The 23,653-nt window shown below is 39.9% G+C and overlaps 1 protein-coding gene and 1 non-coding gene across 11 annotated transcripts in view; both read left to right on the top strand.

Moving 5' to 3' along the window:
* PANK1 (pantothenate kinase 1) overlaps positions 1 to 23,653 on the top strand; it is a 120,351-nt gene that overhangs the window by 89,126 nt on the left and 7,572 nt on the right. For 8 of the 10 annotated variants that reach the window (XM_063780873.1, XM_054659776.2, XM_063780874.1 and 5 more), the window contains 4 exons: positions 2,180 to 2,532; positions 14,716 to 14,969; positions 20,226 to 20,402; positions 20,894 to 21,017. In XM_063780873.1, coding sequence (XP_063636943.1) covers positions 2,197 to 2,532; positions 14,716 to 14,969; positions 20,226 to 20,402; positions 20,894 to 21,017 — 891 coding nt within the window. In that variant the 5' untranslated portion in view covers positions 2,180 to 2,196. The remainder of the gene's footprint in view (positions 1 to 2,179; positions 2,533 to 14,715; positions 14,970 to 20,225; positions 20,403 to 20,893; positions 21,018 to 23,653) is intronic. The other 2 variants (XM_009458928.5, XM_507906.8) reach the window with 1 other exon arrangement.
* Positions 21,387 to 21,467, top strand: MIR107 (microRNA mir-107). Its single transcript, NR_032024.1, has one exon. It is a non-coding gene; the product is annotated as a microRNA mir-107 (primary transcript).

The following is a 23,653-nucleotide window of genomic DNA, read 5'->3' as shown; positions in this document are numbered from 1 at the left end:
ATACCCTTCCCCCATCCTATCCAGTGTAGGCATCTTCGCCGCTCTGATGAGAATGGATTGCAACTGCAGCACTGGTTGCATAGCCCAGGCACTTGTTAACATGCCGTAGTATATTTCCAGGGAGTTTGAAACTCCACCGAAAAAGACTCTGGTCAGACTTTATGATTGGGGTTACTTGCAATTTTTCTTTTGTATTTCTTAAGGAATTCATGGAAAGTTGATAGTAAGGAAGAAATTCGAGATCATTTTAATGCAACCCATTCCTTTTACAGATAAGGAAATTAAAATCCAAAGAGGTAGAAGGAGTTACAGTGAGCTACTTACTGTCTGCTGCTTCAGGGAAGCAGATGTTCCGAATCCCAGTCTGGGGCTTTACCTATTACAACATGCTGCTCCTACACTGTGGCCCATGCTGACAGTGAGTTTTAGAGAATAAACCAACAGACTTCATCTGTGAGCTGAATCAACAAATGGGGATGACCAGTTTCCAGTTTTTTTCATCTCCTGCTAGGACAAGCAAGTTTCCCAACCTACACTGGTTGCAGAATTTGCTTTGTAAACATCTGCAAAGAAAACAAGACATTTGTTAACTTGGTCTTGTCAGTGAAATTTGTTGCTCTTAATCTTTTGAGGGCCTGGAATTTTATTTCTATAATGCTAGAGTTCCTGCTCAACAAGTGAGAAGCAGCTATCTTGGGTCATAACCAAAATAACAATAGTGAGGCAGAGGAAAGAAGATTTTGTTTACAGAAATGGTTTCCTGCTAGGCACTCCTCCCTCAGCCCTCCTGAATTGAAAGCTAAGTACTAGTAGGGGTGCCTAGAAAAAAGACCTTCTGCAGGGCCCACTGATGTTTCTGGCAGTGTGACAATTTGACAAGGGTTCATATTGATGTTCTCTAGGGCTGAAATAAAAGAAACTTGGAAGGAAGCCATTTTTGCACCCCGAGTCTTTAAATTCAGTTTTAATATTACAGTTTTGGGTTTTGCCAATGGATTCTGTGAGGGAAATAAAAAGGAAGACTCTAACCTTTGGGTTCCCATTTGGGTTTGCTCTGTGTTCATTGCAGAGCATTTGACAGCATGGCATTAACTTTCCAGGCTGTCTCTAAATAAAGTCAGACTGTTTAGGTAGCTCACCTCTGCTCTTGTCAGCTCTTAACAATAAAGAGCTTATATAACTATAAAAATCATCATGATGGAGATTCATTTTGTCATAGATAAGCATCACAAGCACATTAAGTATACTTTCACCTAGAGGCATGCCTTTGTGTTTCAGACCTGGCCATGGTTCCTCTGGTTTAGTAGTTTCCAAGCCTGCAGATTGCAGCCACTAGGGAACTTTTAAAAGATATTCATGTCTGGATGCCATGCCTGAATTAAACAGAATATGTGCGAGAGGAGGCCAGAAATTGAATATTAAAAGCTTCTCAGCTGATTCTAAAAGGCAGCCGGATTGAGAACTTCTGAGCAGGCTATTTGGAATAGAGAGGATGTCTCTGTTTAATGCAGAAAGAAATTAGATATAATGCGAGTTGTTCTTTTTAGAATTTCATGTCTGCTCATCATCTCTCATAGTCTACTTCCTCTCTCTTTCCCCTTTCTATACACTGTATAGATTAAAACAGTGGAATCACATCTTCTAAAGTCAGTTCATAAAGCAAAAATGGAATCATTGAAATGCGCCCTAGGTTAGAGACCGACATACCATCTCTTGGTACACCCAGCATGGTCAGTTTTTCCTCTAGGATTGAAGCAGATCCGTTTCTTTGGTAAAGATTCTGACAAAAATAGTTAGCAATTGGGATCCAGGATGTATGCAAAAATATATATATCTATCTTTAAATATTAGAATAACACTCAGCTTGGTGAGATACTTGAGCCCTAGGAAGCACACAGGAATTGAGACTGCCTTAGGGAACTGCAGAATCCTATTTCTCATCTCACTCAATTCTGAGTGGAGTGCAGTGGTGTGTGAGCAGAGCCTTGGGCACTCTTTTGATTGTAAAATTTTCTCTGTCTGTGCCGCCTTTTAGGCACATATAGTTGAATTCAAATAAATTGAATGTTAAATGCACATGTAGATATGATACCACTGCTTTTGCTTATTTAATATTCAAAAACTGAACACTTCTTTGCACGCATAGCATTCAGCAGCACTCTTTCTTTCTGTCCTTTAGCATTCCCATGGTTTGGCATGGACATCGGTGGAACACTGGTTAAATTGGTGTATTTCGAGCCGAAGGATATTACAGCCGAAGAGGAGCAAGAGGAAGTGGAGAACCTGAAGAGCATCCGGAAGTATTTGACTTCTAATACTGCTTATGGGAAAACTGGGATCCGAGACGTCCACCTGGAACTGAAAAACCTGACCATGTGTGGACGCAAAGGGAACCTGCACTTCATCCGCTTTCCCAGCTGTGCTATGCACAGGTTCATTCAGATGGGCAGCGAGAAGAACTTCTCTAGCCTTCACACCACCCTCTGTGCCACAGGAGGCGGGGCTTTCAAATTCGAAGAGGACTTCAGAATGGTAGGTCGGGTTTGTCTTTGTTAAAACATCAAAACCTCTCACATGTCCATAATCATGGCCACTCATACCGAAGAACCATACTACTAGCCTTGGGACTCTGGACAAGCTTATGTCACCGCTCTGTGCCTCAGTTTTCTCACCTATACAAGAATAAAAACAGCTTCTACCTCATAGGGTTGTTACATGTAGGATTAAATGAGATAATATGTACCTGGCACTTAGTAAGTGCTCAATATAGTTATCATCATCATTTCAATTACAATTATTGCTGGGTAATACGCTAAAGACAAGATGCTAAAATCCCTTCTGAAGTATTTCAGTTAGAATTGACCACAGACTTTTACTATATAATCGTGATGCCAACTTTATGCATATATAAACAGAGACCCATGGGAAGGCTTCTATGAATCCTACCAAAAATGATTACTTCTATCTACCCATTTGCTCTCAAGTGCCTTTTTTCAGCATATGAATGCCATTCAGAAGTTTTGCTCACAAACAAAAATGAAATCTGTAATATTACTTATCAGTGAATTCCTTCATTAATGAATACCATTTAGGGAGTATAATTTTATATAGTAAGGATAATGCTGTATCCTGACTGGCAGTACATACAAACTGTACGTTGCTCATTTAGATTTAACAAATGAAGCTAAATGGAAGATACGGATAAGTAACATGCAGTCCAATGTTTCTCTCTTTTTTTTTAGCATTCCCTTAACATCTGTGCATTCCAATTTCTTCATTTTCTACAGTCAATATAATAATCTCCGTACTGTGTAGTCTTCATTTTATAAAGTGAGAAGAAAGTGAAACAATAGATGTAGATATATCTTGGAAAGGAAGGGAAGCTAGATAAACAAAAGTGATTGAACATGGAAGAAGGAAGGGTTGGGAGATTTTAGGATTAGTTTTACTAGAAAGTTGAACATATAGTGAGGTAAGTCATAAAATACGTATTCTCAAAGCCTGTAGTACAAATTACTGCCATTTTGTGCAGAACTAACATAATCCAGTCTTGCTATAGAGTCTGTCATTAATGAATACATTAATGAATCAGTGCACATTCATGGTATTTAATAAAGCTATAAATGCAAATTTTACTTGTGCCATCAAAAGTAACCCCATTTACCTCATTGATTATAGTAAGTTTCTGTAAGGGCAGGCAACAGAGTCCTAGAATAGTATCCTAAGTGAGACTAATTATCTTCAGTTTTTGTTTTTTTTTTTCTTCTATGTCCCCTCCTATTACCCAGCAGTAGAGTTTGACTTGCCACTTACTTAAATGACCCACGGAATCCTTTTCTCACCAAAGAGGCTCATGATCAAAGAGTTTTAAAACTGAGACGTTTGAGATCCATGGGCTTGAGAACTAAGTTTCAGTCCATAATGGAAAAACCATTGAACCTGAACTCCAGTCCTGTTTCTACATTTCATCAGCTGGGTGACTAGGCAAGACCTGTCCCTTCTCTGGGCCTCATTTTGTCATCTGCAAAGAGGTGGGAGTAAGACTTCAGAACTGAAAGTGACCTCTGGAGGTGAGAATGTATAGCATTCTTGTGCTACATAGATAAGAAACTAAAGCTGCCAGAGAGATCAAAAGCTTCTAGCAGTGTCACCTAGGTAAGAGCTGGGACTTGGACTCAATTCTGATTCAGAAGGAAATGCTGATCCACTCTCATTGCTCTGAGCTCCTCAGGTCCCTCAAGGACGCCCTATCTGTCCATTTCCACTGGAGAGCCTGAAGTGAACCAAGGTGACCCAGAGGATTGATGCAACCTCTGTCAATGCCTCCATCTCTCCCCTGGGGTAATGTATACCCTGGGAGAAAGTTACTCAATATGTGTTGGCCATGAGCAGGTGTATTTCTCAAGGTTCTAAGTTGAGAAAAGTCACATCTCATTACAACCAAGATAAAGAAGCCTTTCCTCCTTTGGACAGGCTTTTGAAGCCTAATGAATAGACTGGAGTAGGGAGCAAGTATGTAACATTTGCTAAATAGTCTGGCCAGGTTGGGCATCCATCTGTGAAAGAAGAGTCTATGAACTGCCTTCTGTATCCAGGCTGAGTCTCAGCCAAAGTAAAGACAGAATTGAAACAGATAGATCTTTTCCTATAGCCCATTTGATGTTATGTTAGTGATGTGCCTGAGTCTTTCCAAAGTTATGAGGATGAATAGGTGTTATCCTCCTTCCTAAGCATTCATTCACTCACTCAGGCACTTTCAGTGCACCAAGTACTGTTATGAACAAAATAAATCCCCTGCTCACCATGAGCTTGTATTCTAGTGGGGGAAGACAATCAATAATCAATTTAAAAAGTGAATATAGAGTCAGGCGAAAGTGGCTCACACCTGTAATCCCAGCACTTTGGAAGGTCGCGGCAGGTGGATTGCTTGAGGCCAGGGGTTTGAACCAGCCTGGCCAACATGGTGTAACCCTGTCTCTACTAAAAATACAAAAATAAGCCAGGTGAGGTGGCACACGCCTGTAATCCCAGCTACTCAGGAGGCTGAGGCACGAGAATCTCTTGAACCCAGGAGATCAAGGTTACAGTGAGCCGAGATCGTGCCATTGCACTCCAGCCTGGGTGACAGAGTAAGACTCTTGTCTCAAAAAAGAAAGTGAATATGGAATATATCAGATGGTGATAATTACTATGAATGGAGGGAAAAAAACAGGGCAAAGAAGATAGGGAGTGCTGGCAGGGTCTTCGTGTGACTAGGCAATGTTGGAGCAGAGACCTGAAGAAGACAGCAAATCATGCAAAGAAAGAGTGTGTTAGGCAGATGGAGCAGTGAGTGCTAAGGCCCTTAGTGTCCTAATAATCCAAGCTCTCCTCATTTCTAGAATAGAAAATCGAAGATGCTAACTTAATTGTAAAGGATCAATATATACTACTGTACGTATTAAAACAATTTGACAAATCATACAGAAGTACATCTACATACCTATAAAGTCCTGTTATTGTTATTGTATAAAATCACTGTTTTTGGTATAACACAACTTTGCAGATAGGAGTTTGAAAAATCCATCTGTGTGATTTATTTGAGCGATTAGGGCTAGGTAAAAGATGTACAACAGACCCCGAATAGTAAGCACTTGTTATATTTGAAGAGTATTTTTAAAAAATATATAGTATATGTACTTGAATCCTTAGACAATGTAACTATTCTTCATTCCATTTAAAATGTACAAGAAAGAACTATAAACCATGACACAATCATTAAATTAGACCTGTGTAGAATACTCTCAGTTGAACAGATCTGCACTTTGTTCCTCCTTTTTCTTTCCTTCTTTTTTTCTTCCCACCATCCCTCCCCTCCTTCTTTCCTTTCTTGTTTTCTTTTTTAACATTTTAGGATTGGCCAGACGCGGTGGCTCACGCCTGTAATCCCAGCACTTTGGGGGGCCGAGGTGGGTGGATCACAAGGTCAGGAGATCGAGACCATCCTGGCTAACACGGTGAAACCCCGCCTCTACTAAAAATACAAAATATCAGCCGGGCGTGGTCGCGGGCGCCTGTAGTCCCAGCTGCTTGGGAGGCTGAGGCAGGAGAATGGCGTGAACCCAGGAGGCGGAGCTTGCAGTAAGCTGAGATGGCGACACTGCACTCCAGCCGGGGCGACGAGGCCAGACTCCACCTCAAAAAAAAAAAAAAAAAATTTTAGGATCATTGTCATAACCAAATTTTTGACTGGCAAAAACTAGCCTTCAAAATCAATGAGTTATCAAAATGGAACACAGAAGAAAAACTTAGCCTAACTTCAAATAGACTAAGATGTTGATAAGCCAATGAGGAATTCCCACCATTTAAAAAGTGGCTTTCAAGATGGAGAACTCTGCATGGCTGTGCACCAAGGCTCTGTAGGTTTCAGTGAATTTTGTGTTTATTCCCAGTGTCTATATTCTGTGGGTTTTGTTTTAAATAACCAAGCAGAATATTTTATGTACAGATTCTAGTATTTTTATTCCCAACCACACTTCCTAACTTCAACAACCGTATTCTCAAGAATGCAAGGTATTTTTAACATCAGAAAATTTATTTTTAAAAAGTCATTAATTCTGCCCATATAGCTTTTCATTGCAATACAGGCATACCTTGTTGTATTGCATTTTTTACAGATTGACGGTTTGTGTTAACCCTGCATTGAGCAAGTCTATTGGCACCACTTTTCCAATGGCTTGTATGCACATTTCTCTGTGTCACATGTAGGTAATTCTTGCTGTATTTCAAACTTTTTAATTATTATTGTATCTGTTATGGTGATCTGTGATCAGTGATGTCACTATTGTAATTGTTTTGGGGCACCCACCACATTATGCCCATATAAGATGGCAAACTTAATTGATAAATGTTGTGTGTTCTGACTGCTCCATTGACAGGCTGTCCCCCCATCTCTCTCCCTACCTCAGGCCTCCCTGTTCCCTGAGACACAGCAATATTGAAATTAGGCCAATTAATAGTACTACTGTTGGCCTAATTGGCCTCTAAATATTCAAGTCAAAGGAAGAGTCCCATGTCCCACACTTTAAATCAAAAGCTAGAAATCATTACGCTTAGTGAGAAAGGCATGGTGAAAACTGAGACAGACCAAAGCCTAGGCCTCTTGTGCCATATAGTTAGCCAAGCTGTGAATGCAAAGGAAAAGTTCTTGAAGGAAATTAAAAGTGCTACTCCAGTGAACACACAAATAATAAGAGAGAAAAACAGATTTATGGCTGATACAGACTTTTAGTCGTCTGGATTAAAGATCAAACCAGCCACAACATTCCCTTAAGCCAAAGTCTAATCCAGAGCAAGGCCCTAACTCTTCAATTCTCTAGAGTCTGAGAGAGGTGAGGAAGCTGCAGAAGAAAAGTTGAAAGGTAGGCGGGGTCCTGTGGCTCATGCCTGTAATCCCATCACTTTGGGAGGCTAAGGTGGGTGGATCGCTTGAACCCAGTAGTTCAAGACCCGCCTGGGCAACATGGTAAAACCCTGTCTCTACACAAAATACAAAAACTAGCCAGATGTGGTGGTGCACCCCTATAGTCCCAGTGACTCAGGAGGCTGAGATGGGAGGATCGCTTGAGCCCAGGAGGCAGAGGTTGCAGTGAGCTATGATTGTGCCACTGCACTCCAGCCTGGGTGACAGAGTGACACCCTGTCTCAAAAAAACATGAAAAGAAAAGTGGGAAGGTAGCAGAGGTTGTTGGTTTGTGAGGTTTAAGGAAAGAAGCCATGTCCATAACATTAAAGTGCAAGATAAAGTACTAAGTGCAATGTAGAAGCTGCAGCAAGCTAATCAGGAAATATAGTTAAAGTCACTAATGAAGGTGATGCATTAAACAACAGATTTCCAGTATAGATGAAATAGCCTTATATTGTTTTGGAAGAAGAGGCCACCTAAGACTTTCATAGTACAGAACAGAAGTCAATGCCTGGCTTCAAAGCTTCAAGGGGCAGGGTAACTCTCTTGTTAAGGGCTAATGCAGCCGGTGACTTGAAGTTGAAGCCGACGCTCATGGACCATTCGGAAAATCGTGTGGCCCTTAAGAATTATGCTACATCTACTCTACCTGTGCTTTACGAATGTAACAATAAGGCATGGATGATAGTACATCTGTTTATAACATGGTTTACTAAATATTTAAGCCCACTATTTAGACCTACTGCTCAGAAAAAAAAATCTTTTCAAAGTTTTACTGCTCATTGACAACACAACTAGTCACCCAAGAGTTCTAATGGAGATGTAAAAGGAGATTAATGTTTTCATGCCTATTAATACAATATCCATTCTGCAGCCCATAAATCAAGGAATAATTACAAGTTTCTAGTTTTATTATTTAAGGAATACTTTTTTTTTTTAAAGAAAGACTTTTCATAGGCCATAGCTGCCATAGATTACAATTCCTTTGATGGATCTGGGTAAAATCAATTAGAAACCTCTGGAAAAGATTCACTATTCTAGATGCCATTAAGAACATTTCAGATTCAAGTTGGGGGAATAAAATAGCATTAGGAGGAGTTTGGAAGAAGTGAATTTCAGCCTCGTGGACAGAGTTCAAGATGTCAGTGAAGAAAGTAACCGCAGATATGGTAGAACTAGCCAGAGAACTAGAATCAGAAGTGGATCCTGAAGATATGAGTGAATTGCTACAATCTCATGATAAAACTTGAAAGAATGAGGAGTTACCTCTTATGGATGGGCAAAGAAAATGGTTTCTTGTGATGGAATCTCCTTCTGGTGAAGATGCTGTGAACGTTGTTGAAATGACAACAAAGGATTTAGAATATTACATAAACTTAGTTGATAAAGCAGTGGCAGAGTTTGAGAGGATGGACTCCAATTTTGAAAGAATTTCTATGGTGGGTAAAATGCTATGAAACAGCATTCCATGCTATGGAGAAATCTTTTGTGAAAAGAAGAGTCAACCAATGCGGCAAACTTCATTTTTGTTTAAGAACTTTTCCACAGCCACCCCAACCCTCAGCAAACCCTGCTTTGATTAGTCAGCAGCTCTCAACATTGAGGGGAGACCCTCCACCAGCAAAAAGATTACTAATCTGAAGGCTCAGATGATTCGCATTTTTTAGCAATAAATATATTTTAAAATTCAGGTATGTCCTTTTTTTTTTTTTTTAGACATAATGCTAGGCTGGTCTTGGTGGCTCACACCTGTAATCCCAGCACTTTGGGAGGCCGAGGTGGGCAAATCACAAGGTCAGGAGATCGAGACCATCCTGGCTAACATGGTGAAACCCCGTCTCTACTAAAAAATACAAAAAAATAGCCAGGTGTGGTGGCGGGCACCTGTAGTCCCAGTTACTCGGGAGGCTGAGGCAGGAGAATGGCATGAACCTGGGAGACGGAGCTTGCAGCGAGCCAAGATACTGCCACTGCACTCCAGTCTGGGAGACAGTGAAAGACTCTGTCTCAAAAAAGACATAATGCTATTGCACACTCGATAGACTACAGTATAGTGTAAACAACTTTTTTTTTTTTTTTTTTTTTTTGAGACGGAGTTTCAGTCTGTGCCCAGGCTGGAGTGCAGTGGTGCGATCTTGGCTCACTGCAACACCTGCCTCCTGGGTTCAGGCGATTCTCCTACCCCAGCCTCCCAAATAGCTGGAATTGCAGACACATCGTGACCATGCCTGGCTAATTTTTGTATTTTTAGTAGAAACGAGGGTCTTACCATGTTGGCCAGGCTGGTCTCAAGCTCCTGACCTCAAGTGATCCGCCTGCCTAGGCCTCCCAAAGTGCTGGGATTACAGGCATAAGCCACCGCCCTGTCAGTGTAAACAACTTTTATATGCACTAAGAAACCAAAATACTCATGTGACTTGCTTTATTGCAATATTCACTTTACTGAGGTGGTCTGGAAATCAACCTGCAACATCTTGGAAGTATGCATGTAGACACTTGTGAGTTTTGTCCAGTCCAAAGCTAACATTGATTAGAAGTCAGAAGTAACTCTTTTAGTTACTTTAAAAGTAAAAAAATTACCTACCCTTTGAACAAATAGGATATAACAACAGTCTTATTCGGTTGACATTAAATTTAGGGCAACAGAAAGAGGTTTCTGATTGCTTTCATCACATTTTTTCAATGTGTGAGGACTTAAGAATTGGCTTTTCTTATGCCAGAAATCTCCAAGGGACCAGTCTTAAAAAGCGTATAATGATGGAAAAGCATCAGGAGCGGGTAGGGCACCTATGAATCTGTGGAATGTCTAAACCTAAGAGCATCATTTAGGAACACCTGTTACCTTGGTCCCTATTATTAATCTGAGGACTGATTTGTGATATTGCAGGAGCATAAGATTTGGTAGACACTATCATTCTCAATTTCATTCTCGCTTGAGACTTTGACCACTCATAGATGGCCCCTTTCGTCATTTGATGGAGGGTGGAAAAAGCTATCTGGGGTTGGGGCCCAGCAGCCTGCATTTTAACCAACCCTTCAGGTGATTCTGATGCACTTAAAGTTTGAGAACCCCACTGTACCCCTACTTACTTAAGTAACTTTGGTATTAGAAATAACATTGCTAGTTTTTCAGAGTTGTAGTTGGAAAATTTTCTCTACTTTACCTCTTCCCCTACTTGTTAGTCTTAGGAACAGGAGTAGGTAACTTAACCCACTGACCCACAGTGATGCATTTTATCTGCAAAATAGGTAATAGTGATAGCTTCCTTGCTTAAAGTCCCACAGGCAGGATCTATACAGTCTTTGATTAGCTTCCATTATTTACAGAGTTTGAGTCTTAGGGCAAGCTTTGTTTCGTTGTTTTTAAGTTTGAGGAGTGGCTTAAATTTAACCTAATAATTTAGGAATTGGCAGAACTGATACTCTCCAAAAGTGCTAAGGAGAGTTACAAGCAGAGGGATGCTACAGCCAGCACCTACTGGGTTAAAAGAGTCTATGTATGCATCTCTTCCCGATTATGTGTTTATTGACATCACATTGGTAGCTTGAAATTGGTCATGGTCGGGGGTGATTATACGATGGAAATTAGTAAATGCTATAAACTAGGGCTTTTAGTTTCAGAGAGCTGGTTGTTAAACATTTACCAGCATATCTTAGTTACAAAGTATGTTCAAATGACCTGAAGCTTCATTTGCATATTTGCTGGATCTAGCAGTTCAGATTTCTGATCATGTAAGGCCCATTATAGGATCAGCATTAGGATATATATAGATAAAATTGGTAATATGGGAGTCAGATTCAGCCCACAGACATGTTTGTTGGTCTGCAATGTATTTTTTTTATGTTAAATTAGCTGTCAGCACTTAAAAATTGGAAGATTTAACATAAAAATTTGGATTTCTGGCTCTTGAAAAATAGGGTCATCTGGTAACACTGGGCCCCCAACATCACATGGCAACAGTGGACAGCAGGTGAATTTTAAATATATGCAGGTTGACTTGTTTGCTACAGTCCTTATCATTCTGTGACTCTACATCTAGTCAAGGCCTTTGCTCCTTTGTTTTCTTACAGTCTCCTTTAAGCATTTGAGTCTGTGGCCCTTGATGTAAAGAAAACTAAGCCCCGAGAAAGAGTGTTTCTCACTAGCTGAAATCTCAACATGCTGTTTTAAGCTTTCCACAAAGTTCATTCAGTTGTACTAATGGACTGCAAAGTCTGATAATTAATTCCCAACTTGTCCTGAATTTCAGATGTCCTGTTTGAAAATCCAAGTAGCAGTATGACTCACTGCCTGCATTTGGGACCCTGTCATTTTTCCCAGATGGTGAAGACTTTTGAGGGAGGTCTCTGTAGGGCTCAGTGAAAGTGACACATATTTTTGTTTCCCTGTCTGGGGATGCATGACCTCAAGCTTCAGAGATATCCACCCCTCAGTGAAATGTGTAGAAGAGATGTTTGCTGCTAGCACTTTGTTAGAAAATAATTTTTAGGGAAAAGGTGAAATAATGATGTTTCTTTTCAGGTCAAAGTAGTACGTACGTAGATTATTTGCCTTGGCAGGTTTTTCTTTTTTCCTAGTATAGTTTCAGGAGGTCCAGCAGGACAGACTTTGTGTTTGTTATGTTGGCTCTGGAATTGGCTGTCAATATTGTTGATGAACCTCTGATTAATTTTTAAGCAGTTAACCTATACTTCCAAGACTGGCTGATGAAATTGCTACTTTTCAGTGTGGGGTGATCCAAGAGATAATAACTCCCTGTTCCACATAATAAATGTTTATTAAGCAATTATTATGTGCAGGCCTTTGAGCATAGTGCTAAGGGGCAGCAAGAGACCTAGAAAACAAGCCAGAATGTGACCTGTGCTGTAAGTGCAATGGAAGCCTGTGGAATCAGGGAGAACAGAGGAAATAGTGTTTACACTGCTATGCCCTGCTATAGTCTTTCAGGTCTCCAGATAGTTTTATACCTGTAATTTTGCTTCTTAAAACATGTATAATTACATACATCTCATACAGAAGTTTCACTTGGTAAAAAAAGAAATGTTTAGAACCATTTATGAGGTAGATTTACTTAGCACCATGGGTCATTTAGAATGTTTATTTCAAGAATAATCAAGAATACATCCACTATCTGGTTGGTAACCTATTCTAACTAATTCCGTTCTGCAGGTATACAATCAGAGGATTTTGTTAAATAAGAAATTCAAATGAGTAACGTGAAGTCAAAAATGTTGTCAAATAGGAAATTCGAATGAGTAACATGAAGTCAAAAATTTTGTTTTAGCTCTTTTTTTGTTTGTTTGTTTAGACAGAATCTCAATCTGTTGTCCAGGCTGGAGTGCAGTGACACGACCATGGCTCGCTGCAGCCTTGACTTCCCAAGCCTGAGTGATCCTCCCACCTCAGCCTCCCAAGCACCTAGGACCAGCAGCATGTACCCCACACCAGGCTTTTTTTTTTTTTTTTTTTTAAGAGATGGGTCTCCGTATATTGCCCAGGTTGGTCTCAAAATCCGTGGCTCAAGTGATCCTCTCACCTCGGCGCCCCAAAATGCTGGAATTACAGGTGTGAACTACCACACCCCAGCCCGTTTTACCTCTTAACTTTTATAATGAAGATAATATCTTTTTGACAAAATATCTGAGTCTAGTACTTGTGTAGGCTGTTTCCAGACTCCAGAAGCAGTACCCATTATGACAATGAAGACACGAGAAGTACAGCAAGTCATTGGGAGATATTTGCTAGTTGTGTCACTTAGGGAAAGTTATTTAAGTTCTGTGAATCTTAACCATAGAATAAGGTTGATAGTACCAACTTTTAGGGTTTTAGGGAGAATTAAATAATCTGGTACAAGGGTTTAGCATGTAGTAAACAGTAAATACTTGCTATTATATTTTTAAAGAGATTTTTTAAAAATTTATATTGGGTCTCTTAAATTATCTTCGTTTGTTCAGTTTCATGTTGGTGATTGTTAGATTTTTTTCTTTCTTTGGTCCATGGAAAATGATGTTTCCAGATCTCTGGGCCAGTAGTAATATATTTGAGGATCATAAGTTAAACTTTTGAGAAGGCAAAATGGCTACCAGACCCTAAGCCTAGCCCTCAGCCAGGTCATTCCCCTTTACCTTTTTGCCCCTGTACATTTTTGTCTCACAGGAACATAATAGGGCACTTGGGGACCACCCCAGACATAAAAGAGCCAACATTTTTTGAACGCTTTGTATTTGCCAAGGCTTATGTAAGCACTTTACCTATATTTTTAGGTAATCTTCACAGCAACAGTGTGCAATGAATGTTATTATTATCTTCCCCATTTTACACATGAGGGCACTGAGGTTTGAGAAATCATTCAGTTAAGTAAATTTTAGAGCTAGAATTCAAAGCCAGATCTAACTACAGAGCCCAAGCCTGGAAAAAGGGGAGTAGGGCTTTGTGGGCTCAAAGGTGATTCACCCCAGTTCCCAGTCCCTTGGGACTTCATGCTCTACCAAGGAAGTATAGTATTTTTGTTGCTTTCTGAATATTCTCAGTCTGCTCACCCTGTGCAAGCACCTCTTTCTTGGCAGCATTCCCTATTAGATTCCTGTCACTGCTATAACAAATAAACTTAATGATTCAAACAACAGAAATTTATTCGTTTGTAGTTCTTAATGCCAGAGGTTCAAATTCAAAGCATTAGCAGGACCGTACTTCCTTCAGTGGCTCTTGGGGAGATGCCATTCTTTGCCTCTTCCAGCTTCTGGTGGCTGTCAGCATTCATTGGCCTGTTAAGCAGCACTCCATTCTCTGCCTTTGTCTTCACATGGCCTTCTCCTTTGCATCTTTTAAATCTCTCCTGTGTGTCTGTATGCTTGCCATTGGACTCAGGGCCCACCCCAGTAATCCAGGATGGTCACTTCTTCTCAAGATACTTAATTAGATCTGCAAAGAGCCTTTTTCCAAATAAAGTCACATTCCCAAGTGCTGAGAATTAGGACATAGTGCCATCTTTCAGGGACCACCATTCAACCCACAACACACGCTGATGGGTGCATTTCAAACAATCAGGCAAGCTCTTGTCCTTTAGCATGCACTGTGGGCAGGTATGACATCTAGCCAAGGCTACTTTTCCAGTGCAGTGGCTGATTATCTGCAAGATTTTACAACTTGTTTTAAGGGTGTCTCCATGCTTTTCGTGTGAATGACCCCATCTTAAATAAAACCTCTGGGGCTTCCCCTTAGATGGTCGCCTATCTCACAAGGTTTTATTTTGTTGTTTGTTTTGTTTTAGATTGCTGACCTGCAGCTGCATAAACTGGATGAACTGGACTGTCTGATTCAGGGCCTGCTTTATGTCGACTCTGTTGGCTTCAACGGCAAGCCAGAATGTTACTATTTTGAAAATCCCACAAATCCTGAATTGTGTCAAAAAAAGCCGTACTGCCTTGATAACCCATACCCTATGTTGCTGGTTAACATGGGCTCAGGTGTCAGCATTCTAGCTGTGTACTCCAAGGACAACTATAAAAGAGTTACAGGGACCAGGTAAACATGTTTCTGCTTGTGCTTGAACCCAGACCTCTTTCTTGATGACCAGTTTATAGTAAAAGGTTATTTATATTGAATACATTTTTAAAAGAAATATCTTGGCCTCCTTGGCCAACCAAAAAGAATTTATCAAATGGTGTGTTAAAGTGGTATGTGGGTGATTTATATAAATGTTAATAAAACAGTTCTTGCCTTGATAGAAACTTCGGTCAGGTTGAGGGAAGAAGGATCACACACACCAGAAATTTGCCAAGAAGGAGGTATACATTAAGTGCCAAATGATTGGCAGGGTCAGTAGAATTCAGATGGAAGGATACTTGGGATGGTCAGAGATGACTTCAGAAGAAACCTTCTTTTGGACCCTCATTGATGCCTAGCTCAGAGTGACTTGCTTGAAATAATATACCATTCCAAACAGCAAACCAAACTATGTCTACAAAGAATGTTTTTTTACCCTCGGCCAAATGCTCCACCTGAAAACTGGAATAGTCAGCATACCTCCTAGGGAATTTTGGAGTGGAGTAGACAGGGAAACAGCCCCATGGCCATGGTGGGGCAGAGGGCCTTGTTTTTCAGTGCACACACCCCAAGGCCCCTGTAAGAGCCAAGGGGCTCAGCTTCCTGTTAATGGGTATTCAACATGGGAAAAACATCTAGGGTCAGATCTCTCTAAGACATCACAGTGTAAACAAAACTAAATAGGTTTTCCTTAATTCTAGGAGGAGGATTTGATATGAAGCATTTCTCCAGCATGTGGAACCATAGAACCCATTTTTAGAGGAATAACTTAGGAGATTAGTGCCATGTAGAATGTGTTTTGGGACTTGATGTTGAAACCAGTGTTTTTGATAGATGCAGATATGATGTCACTTCTCTGGGTCTCAGTATCCTCATTTCTGCCATGAAGGGTGCTGTTTCTTAGATCGCTTCTACAGACTTTTCCAGTACTGAAATTCTGCAGGACTACTCACCCATTAGGAGGAGAACATTGCTTTTGCAGTACATTTCCATGACTTGTGATAAATGAGTGGTTCCCCACTGAAGAGGGGAAGATTTAACAGTGTCCCCCAGGACATGTTTGACATCTTTTTTTCTTTGGTTGTTACAACTGGCATCTAGTGGGTACAGGTCAGGGGTGCTGCTAAAATCCTATAGTACATAAGGCAACAAAAAATTATTGAGCCTCAAATATCACTAATGCTGCTGTTGAGAAACCCTGGCATGCATGTACACACACAAACACACACACACACATTCTAATTGAAACCTACTTGTGTCCAGAGTATAGGCTTTGTTTTGTAAGTTAATTGCTACCAAGTATACATTTTCTCATTGAGAATATAGAAGTTTGCTTGCTCACACAAGAAACAAAACTGACTCCGTGATCTCATGAGGACTGTCAGGAATATCAGAGACATGAATATTTCAGCTGAGTTGGTTTTACATTAGAGAGTGATTTGATAAACATAATTTTTAAACTACTACAGACCGCCTCCCAGAAGGAGTAATTGAATTGGTAAAGCTAGTCCCAAGGTAACAGCAAGCTATACATTGTTCACCATTAGAGATATTTAGTTTTATTAACACTTAACAATTTAATGAATTACATCACAGGTACACTTTCTTAAACTTGGAGGCTCCGCGGATCTGGGTCATCTTGGATAGCTGCAAAGAAGCAAACTGTGGTGTTTGGCTTCTATTATGTGTGTAATAATGTCTATAAATATTGGTAAATGCCCATTAATGTCCAGTATTCTCCAGTCATCAACAAATTCTGTCTGGATGTTCAAGCTTCCCTATAAACTCTCTCTTCAATCAGTAGTTTTGGAAAGGTGCTACCGAAGCCTGCAGGTTAATAGAGAACCCTTTCAGGGGCTACCACGAGAGGGGAGGGGAATGAAACATCAAGTCTGTGGGGCTGTGATCCTGATCCAGAGTTGCTTTGCCAAAGGTTTCTTTTAATTCAAGTTAGGAAACCTCTGACATAAACGATTACAGTTAACAGTGAAGTTAGTATCTATGGTTAGTATGAGTGTGTAAAACACATTTTGGGAACCACTGTTTTAGCAAATGGCTTAGCTTTAAGTTTTGCTACTCGTATTGTGAACTGATAGCTGTCACTCCAGGTTTTTTCTTATTGTATTATACCTGATTTTCCCATTAAACATTAAAGATGTTTATTTTTAAGAAGCTACACAGGATGTCAGTTTCCTTTTAAACATGATTTCAAATGGTTTATTTCAGTGTTATATATAATTTTGTTGCATCCCAGATTGGGTAGCAACATTTTTTTCCTAGTGACACAACTCCAATTATAGAAGTCAATGGAAGAAATAGTACTTCATAGCTGACAGTAGAATGTGTACTCTGTTAAAAGAGGAATGCAGATAATTTTGAAACTTTGGTGAAAGTAGCAGTACATCTCATCTCATTATTTTGGAATCTGTTTTAAGGGCATGAGCACTTAATTGAAGGTTTCTTCTGCTGTTTCCTAACATCCCCCACTATGATGTTGTTTGTTTTGTTTTATTTTTAAATGATGATAATATTCTACAGCTTTTTCTTGCATTGTTTTTCTCTCTGATATACTGAGAGTTTTTACTGTATGCCTACTGAAACAAACAGATGCATCTGATTGTGAGCAAGAAAATCACTTGATTAAATAATGGTTAGCAGGTTAAGGATATTAATAAAGTGCTGGGAGACATTTGCCTCTTCTGCAGCCATGCATTCTTTCCTCCTATCTGCAGTGCACTCACTGTGCAAATGCATGCTCGCTTTACCTCATTTGCTCCAATTCTTTATGTGGAGTTGTCTGTCATTTTCCAGTCATACAAGGCACTTGCCCTTTTTCATTTATACCAACACATCAGCCAATGGGTTACCTTCTTTCTAAGTTAGCCAGTGTCTTCAGTTGCCTACCTTTGGAGTGGGTTGTTGAATGCCTCGATTAATACAAATCCTTAATGTCCAAAGAAAGATTATTCCTGGGGATGACAGATATTTAGAAGCTAGAAATGGAAGCAAAGACATCTTTCTAAAAACACACAGGGAGAAAACAAAACAAATCCAAATAGCACACAAACCAAAACATGTTCCCACAGTAGTTTTGTAGGTAGGCTGAAACCAGCAATGTAGAATGACATACTGCATTAAATGTAAATAAAGATAAACTTTCTTAGAGGAAATCCAAAGTTTGTACTGTGACTAAGTTGTGAAGGTAATAATGTACATGGACCTCTTCCTTTACTCATGGAACTGCATCTACAGTTTGGGTAGCTGCTACTGGTGGTACCTAGCTACATAATTTTCCATGAAAACCCATAATTTCAATCATATATATATGTGTGTGTGTATATATATATATTAGTAAATGAAGTTTTATATATATATATATATATATATATATATTTTTTTTTTTTTTTTAAGATGGAGTCCGGCTCTGTCACCCAGGCTGGAGTGCAGTGGCGCAATCTCGGCTCACTACAGCCTCCACCAGGGTACAAGTAATCCCCCCACCTCAGCATCCGGAGTAGCTAGGATTACAGGCACGTGCCACCATGGCTGGCTAATTTTTGTATTTTTAATAGAGACAGGGTTTCACCATGTTGACCAGGCTGGTCTCAAACTCCTGACCTCAGGTGATCCACCCACCTTGGCCTGCAAAAGTGCTGGGATTACAGGCATAAGCCACCACGCCTGGCCTCAATCAAGTATACTTTTATACAAATGACAATTTAAGAATATTATACATAGTTTCACTATTTCATTTTATTTTATTATTTTTTGAGATGGAGTCTCGCTGTGTCTGTCGCCCAGGCTGGAGTGCAATGGCACAATCCCGGCTCACTGCAACCTCCACCTCCTGGGTTCAAGCAATTCTCCTTCCTCAGTTTTCTGAGTAGCTTGGATTACAGGTGTCAGCCACCACACCTGGCTAATTTTTGTATTTTTAATGGAGACAGAGTTGCACCTTGTTGGCCAGGCTGGTCTCAAACTCCTGACCTCAAGTAATTTGCCTGTCTCAGCCTCCCAAAGTGCTGGTATTATAGGCATGAGCCACCATGCCCGGTCAGTTTCGTTTTAGATGCATCTTCAAGAACTATGTACCTATCTACAGTTTTGTACCTTCTTGTTAACAGTTATTGACATTATTAAACATAACCTTAATCCCAAATTGATTTTATTCTTAGAAGTAAAAGCCAGTGCTCAAACACAAATTGAATTTCCAAAGCTAGTAGCTCTTTGGGGCTTCAGAACAGATGGATGTGAGCAGCTCTTCTTCATTTACTCTTCTACATGGTAAAGAAATAGGAAAACCTATGTCCATTAGCTTTAGGAATCAATACTCCTTTTCCTGCTGGGAGTTCACTGGCGATACTTTACTCTGAATCTGCTTTTCTTTCCATTAGGTAACTTTGATATTAATATACAATTGAGTTCATTCTTGGCTACTGTAATTACTTTCTAATTTTGTCTAGGCTGTTTTAGAGGAACTTTCCCCCTAAACAAGTCAAAGCTTTTTAAATGTAGTTCAACCATTGGAACCACTTTATGACCTTTGTTACTGTTTTTTACTATGGAGTGGTAAGTAATATACTAAAAACCTTCTGGAGAGTCTACTAGAAAAAAATTCAGTGTCAGATCAGTGGTTCCTTTCTAGAAATATTCAAAGAGGCTAAATGAGATTATCTCTGCTAGAGAAGCAAGGTCAGGTAAAACACAGCTTTTAAGACAGGCCACTCCTGGCACAATCCTGGGTCAGTTTTGTCATCAGAGGGTTTGGCTTCATAGCTTTGAACTATGCTTTATGTACACACAAATTCTTTTTCTAGGTATTTATATTCAGCTGCATATGGTTTTTTAATAGGAGTTATTTCTTGGTTATTTGCTGCTTTCAGACCACCCAAATAGAAGAGATCATGATTTGGCCCCATTTCATAGGTGGGAAGGCTGAACAAAGCACTCAGGTTAGTGGCTAGTTGAAGGTCTCACAACAGAAATCAGTGAGAGTCTTTCTTTGGTTTTGTTCTCAAATTTAGGGGCAAATTTTCCTTGATGTTTATTTTTAGTCTCTGCCCTCTTTTCATATCCAGTCTACCCTAAAGCTTTGTTGCACCCTAGCACTTTAATTCAAGTGCCCCTTTGTTCGTCTGCTTTTATTCACCCATATTAATAGTCTTGACGTAGTTGGGGACTTGGATGGGCATATCTTAAAGTAAAATTTAAAAATAAACCTTATTATTCCTTCAGTCTTGGAGGTGGAACATTCCTAGGCCTATGTTGCTTGCTGACTGGTTGTGAGACCTTTGAAGAAGCTCTGGAAATGGCAGCTAAAGGCGACAGCACCAATGTTGATAAACTGGTGAAGGACATTTACGGAGGAGACTATGAACGATTTGGCCTTCAAGGATCTGCTGTAGCATCAAGGTAGAGATTAAGTAGCTAGGAGCAGTAGTGATTAAACACAAGGCAGCCTCTCCACCCTGGCCATTCACTAAGTTGTTTTAAAATGTCAATCCACCAGCCTGGTGCAGATACCTGTTGTATCAGAGCTCAGACTTGATCTCCTGCCCTTGATGAAGCACTGAGATGTTTAGCTCTTGATGCTTGTTCTTAAAATAAGGCAACTTTGAAAGAAGGTTCTAGAAAACTGCAATAGTTTCACCTGTTCCATTCTTGTCCAGATATCTAGAGGCATTAATTTTTCCCCCCATTAATGGACATGCTACTTTGTCCCTATTAAGAAAAGGGCAGTCAGCCATGCATACTATAATTCTGTCTGCTTATAAACCATAGTAGCAAAATTGGATCACTTGAGTTTGAACAGTTACTCGTAGAGCCTTCCACAATACTTTGGTGGAAGGATGGGCCCTGCCTGAGGACGATTTTGAACACTCTCGCTAATATTTCCAACATAGCTTTGGCAACATGATGAGTAAAGAAAAGCGAGATTCCATCAGCAAGGAAGACCTCGCCCGGGCCACATTGGTCACCATCACCAACAACATTGGCTCCATTGCTCGGATGTGTGCGTTGAATGAGGTAAGGCCTTACTCAACCCGGTGAAAGCTGTGTGTCATTCATACACATCATCTTGGCAGTGCAACACCTGTTGACTCTTACACAACTACATATCCTTAGGAAAGCTTCCCTTTACTCTAGTCACACTTTACCGAACAGGAGGGGTGTGTGTTGGGGGAGGGGGAGGAATATATGCTTTATTTTTAAGAAGGCACTGGATGATAATGAATGATAAACCATTCACCTGTGGAAACAGGATACAATTACAACCCATGTCATAGTCTCTCTAACCATCATTATTGCCATGTGTCCACTGAAATGTGAGGAAAAGGTCTGAGCATCCTTGCACATAACTGCAGGTAAAATGCTCCACTTGCAATATTCGATATTCTCTCTGCTTTCAGCTTCTTTACAGTGTTGCCTTGTGGCATGGAGTTCAAGCAGCATTGTACAGGGCTATCAAAGCACAGAGAGCTTGCTACAGCCAAGGCCAGCCAGAGTCCCAGGCACAAAAAGGGGTGGAGCTGGTGACATACAAAGTTGTATTAACATGTTTTGAAGCATTGCAAGATTCGTTTGGAAAAAATTGAACCTTTTCTGAAATACAAGGTGTATAAAGTAGAACTCTTCACACTGAGGTATATTAGAAAGACAGGAAGGAGGAGTTGAGGCATGGAACAGGTCATAGGAGAGTATTAAAGAACCGCAGTAGATCTGTAATGGAGTTTTTATAAATACAGCTTTTAATAGAGAGGTGACATACATACAGAAGAAGGCTCAAATTATAAGCTTACAGTTTAATTTACACACACAAGCACCCCTGTATAGCCATCACCCAGATCAAGAAATAGAACATTATAGGTACTCAGAAAGCCCCTTGAGCCCCCTCTCAGTTGAATAGTTGAATGTTAGTGTATGAGGCAGTCTTTATGATACACAGGTGTTAGCCCTGCCTTTGAGTTCTGGGTTGACAAAAAACATACTCTCCTTGCATAACACTGAACAGAGTATGTTACTGGCCTGCAGATCAGCGACATACCTTTTTGGAAGCCCTCAGTTCAGACGGAGTTTAAATGGGAGGCTGATACTCAGAGAAAAGAGCATTCCAGAGATGTTTTTTCAAAGTCCACTTGAGTCATGGGACTCAACGTAACAGAGTTTATTTCTTGACATTAACCTTTAAAGGGAATTTTTCCAAGTAATGAAACAAGCCCCAAGACCAATATGTGTGTAGTTGGCTGTACTCATGGGCTCTCAAAGGTCAGCTGGTAACAACCCTTGCCCCACAGAGCAATAGATGCCCTTTCCCCTACTTTCCACAGAGCTGGCCTCTTGTGCTTTTTGCTGGAGTGAGCCAGCAGGTCAGCAGGTCTTTTCACAGGCATCAGAATCCCTTTGGGAGAGAGCAACTGACTTTACTTTTCACTTTTGATTTCAATTTCAATATTGTTGATTGGTGGAGTAGAGCGAGTGCCAATTTGAAAATGTAGCCATGTTATACACTGGTTTGAGCAACTATTTTATATGTTTCTGTGGGGCTGAATGAGTGAAGGGAATCACCAGTCGCCTTGGGGCCAAGGCTCTACCAGAGGGTGTCCAGTCAGTGCAGACTCCCAGTGGCCGCACCAGTGACTGGCAGTGTTGCATTTCCCGTGAGAGCAGCCACCAAGTCCCTCAGTCCTTGCTTTGCTCTCTGGAGTCACTGATTTGAGAACCTTTGATTGCAGCCATTTCATTGAGGGACACCACGTTTACCAAATCTAAAACATTTTTGCTGTGATTCTTGAGATGCTGTGAAATGCTTCCCCATCAGTTATAAATTTTCTGATTCAAATTTTTGGATAGATAATACAAACACATAATACAGACTTCTAAGACATTAGAAGGATACACAAGGAAGTGAGTCACCATTTCCACTTCTGTCTCTCAGTGTTAACCTCAGTAGAGGCTGCCATTGTTTTTAGGGTTTTTTTGTTTGTTTTTATTGTACGTATTACAATATATCTTTGTTTATATTGTATGTAATGTAGGATACATTTATCTTTCCAAAGGTAGCAAACTCTATATAACATTCTTTTTACAAAATAATAGCTTTATTGAAATATAATTATATGCTATACAATTCACCCTCCATATACTATTCTATGTCTTGCTTTATCAGCTTTTTATTAAGAAAATTCATAAACATATGTAAAGGAGAGAGAACAGTATAAAGAACCTCCATTAATCCATCAGTGCAGATTCTGCAATCATTAAGGCTTCACAACACATGCTTTCTCTATATTTTCTTCTTCCTCCTCCTTCTGGTCCTCTCTCCTTCTTCCCTCTTTTTTGCTAAAATACTAGAAAACAAATCCCAGATATTATATCAATCTACCCTATATATTTTAATAAGCCTCTCTAAAAATACTGCCTTTTGCTTTTTGACATAATAACGCATCTTGAAATTGATCATATCAGTATATTTTAAATTGCTTCATTTTTAATGGCCATATAGCATTTTAACATATAGATATGCTGTTATTGATTTGTTCAATTTCCTAATGATATTTAGGTTTTTCCAGTCTTTTACTATTATTTAAAAATTCAGTGTATTTGTATACGGTATATACACATATATGTATACACATGTATATTATTTTGCCTACATGTGAGTA

The sequence above is a fragment of the Pan troglodytes genome, chromosome 8, assembly GCF_028858775.2.
Source record: "Pan troglodytes isolate AG18354 chromosome 8, NHGRI_mPanTro3-v2.0_pri, whole genome shotgun sequence".
NCBI classification, from domain to species: Eukaryota; Metazoa; Chordata; class Mammalia; order Primates; family Hominidae; genus Pan; species Pan troglodytes.
Note: the sequence above shows the minus strand (reverse complement) of the source record. Positions and strands in the feature narration are given on the sequence as shown.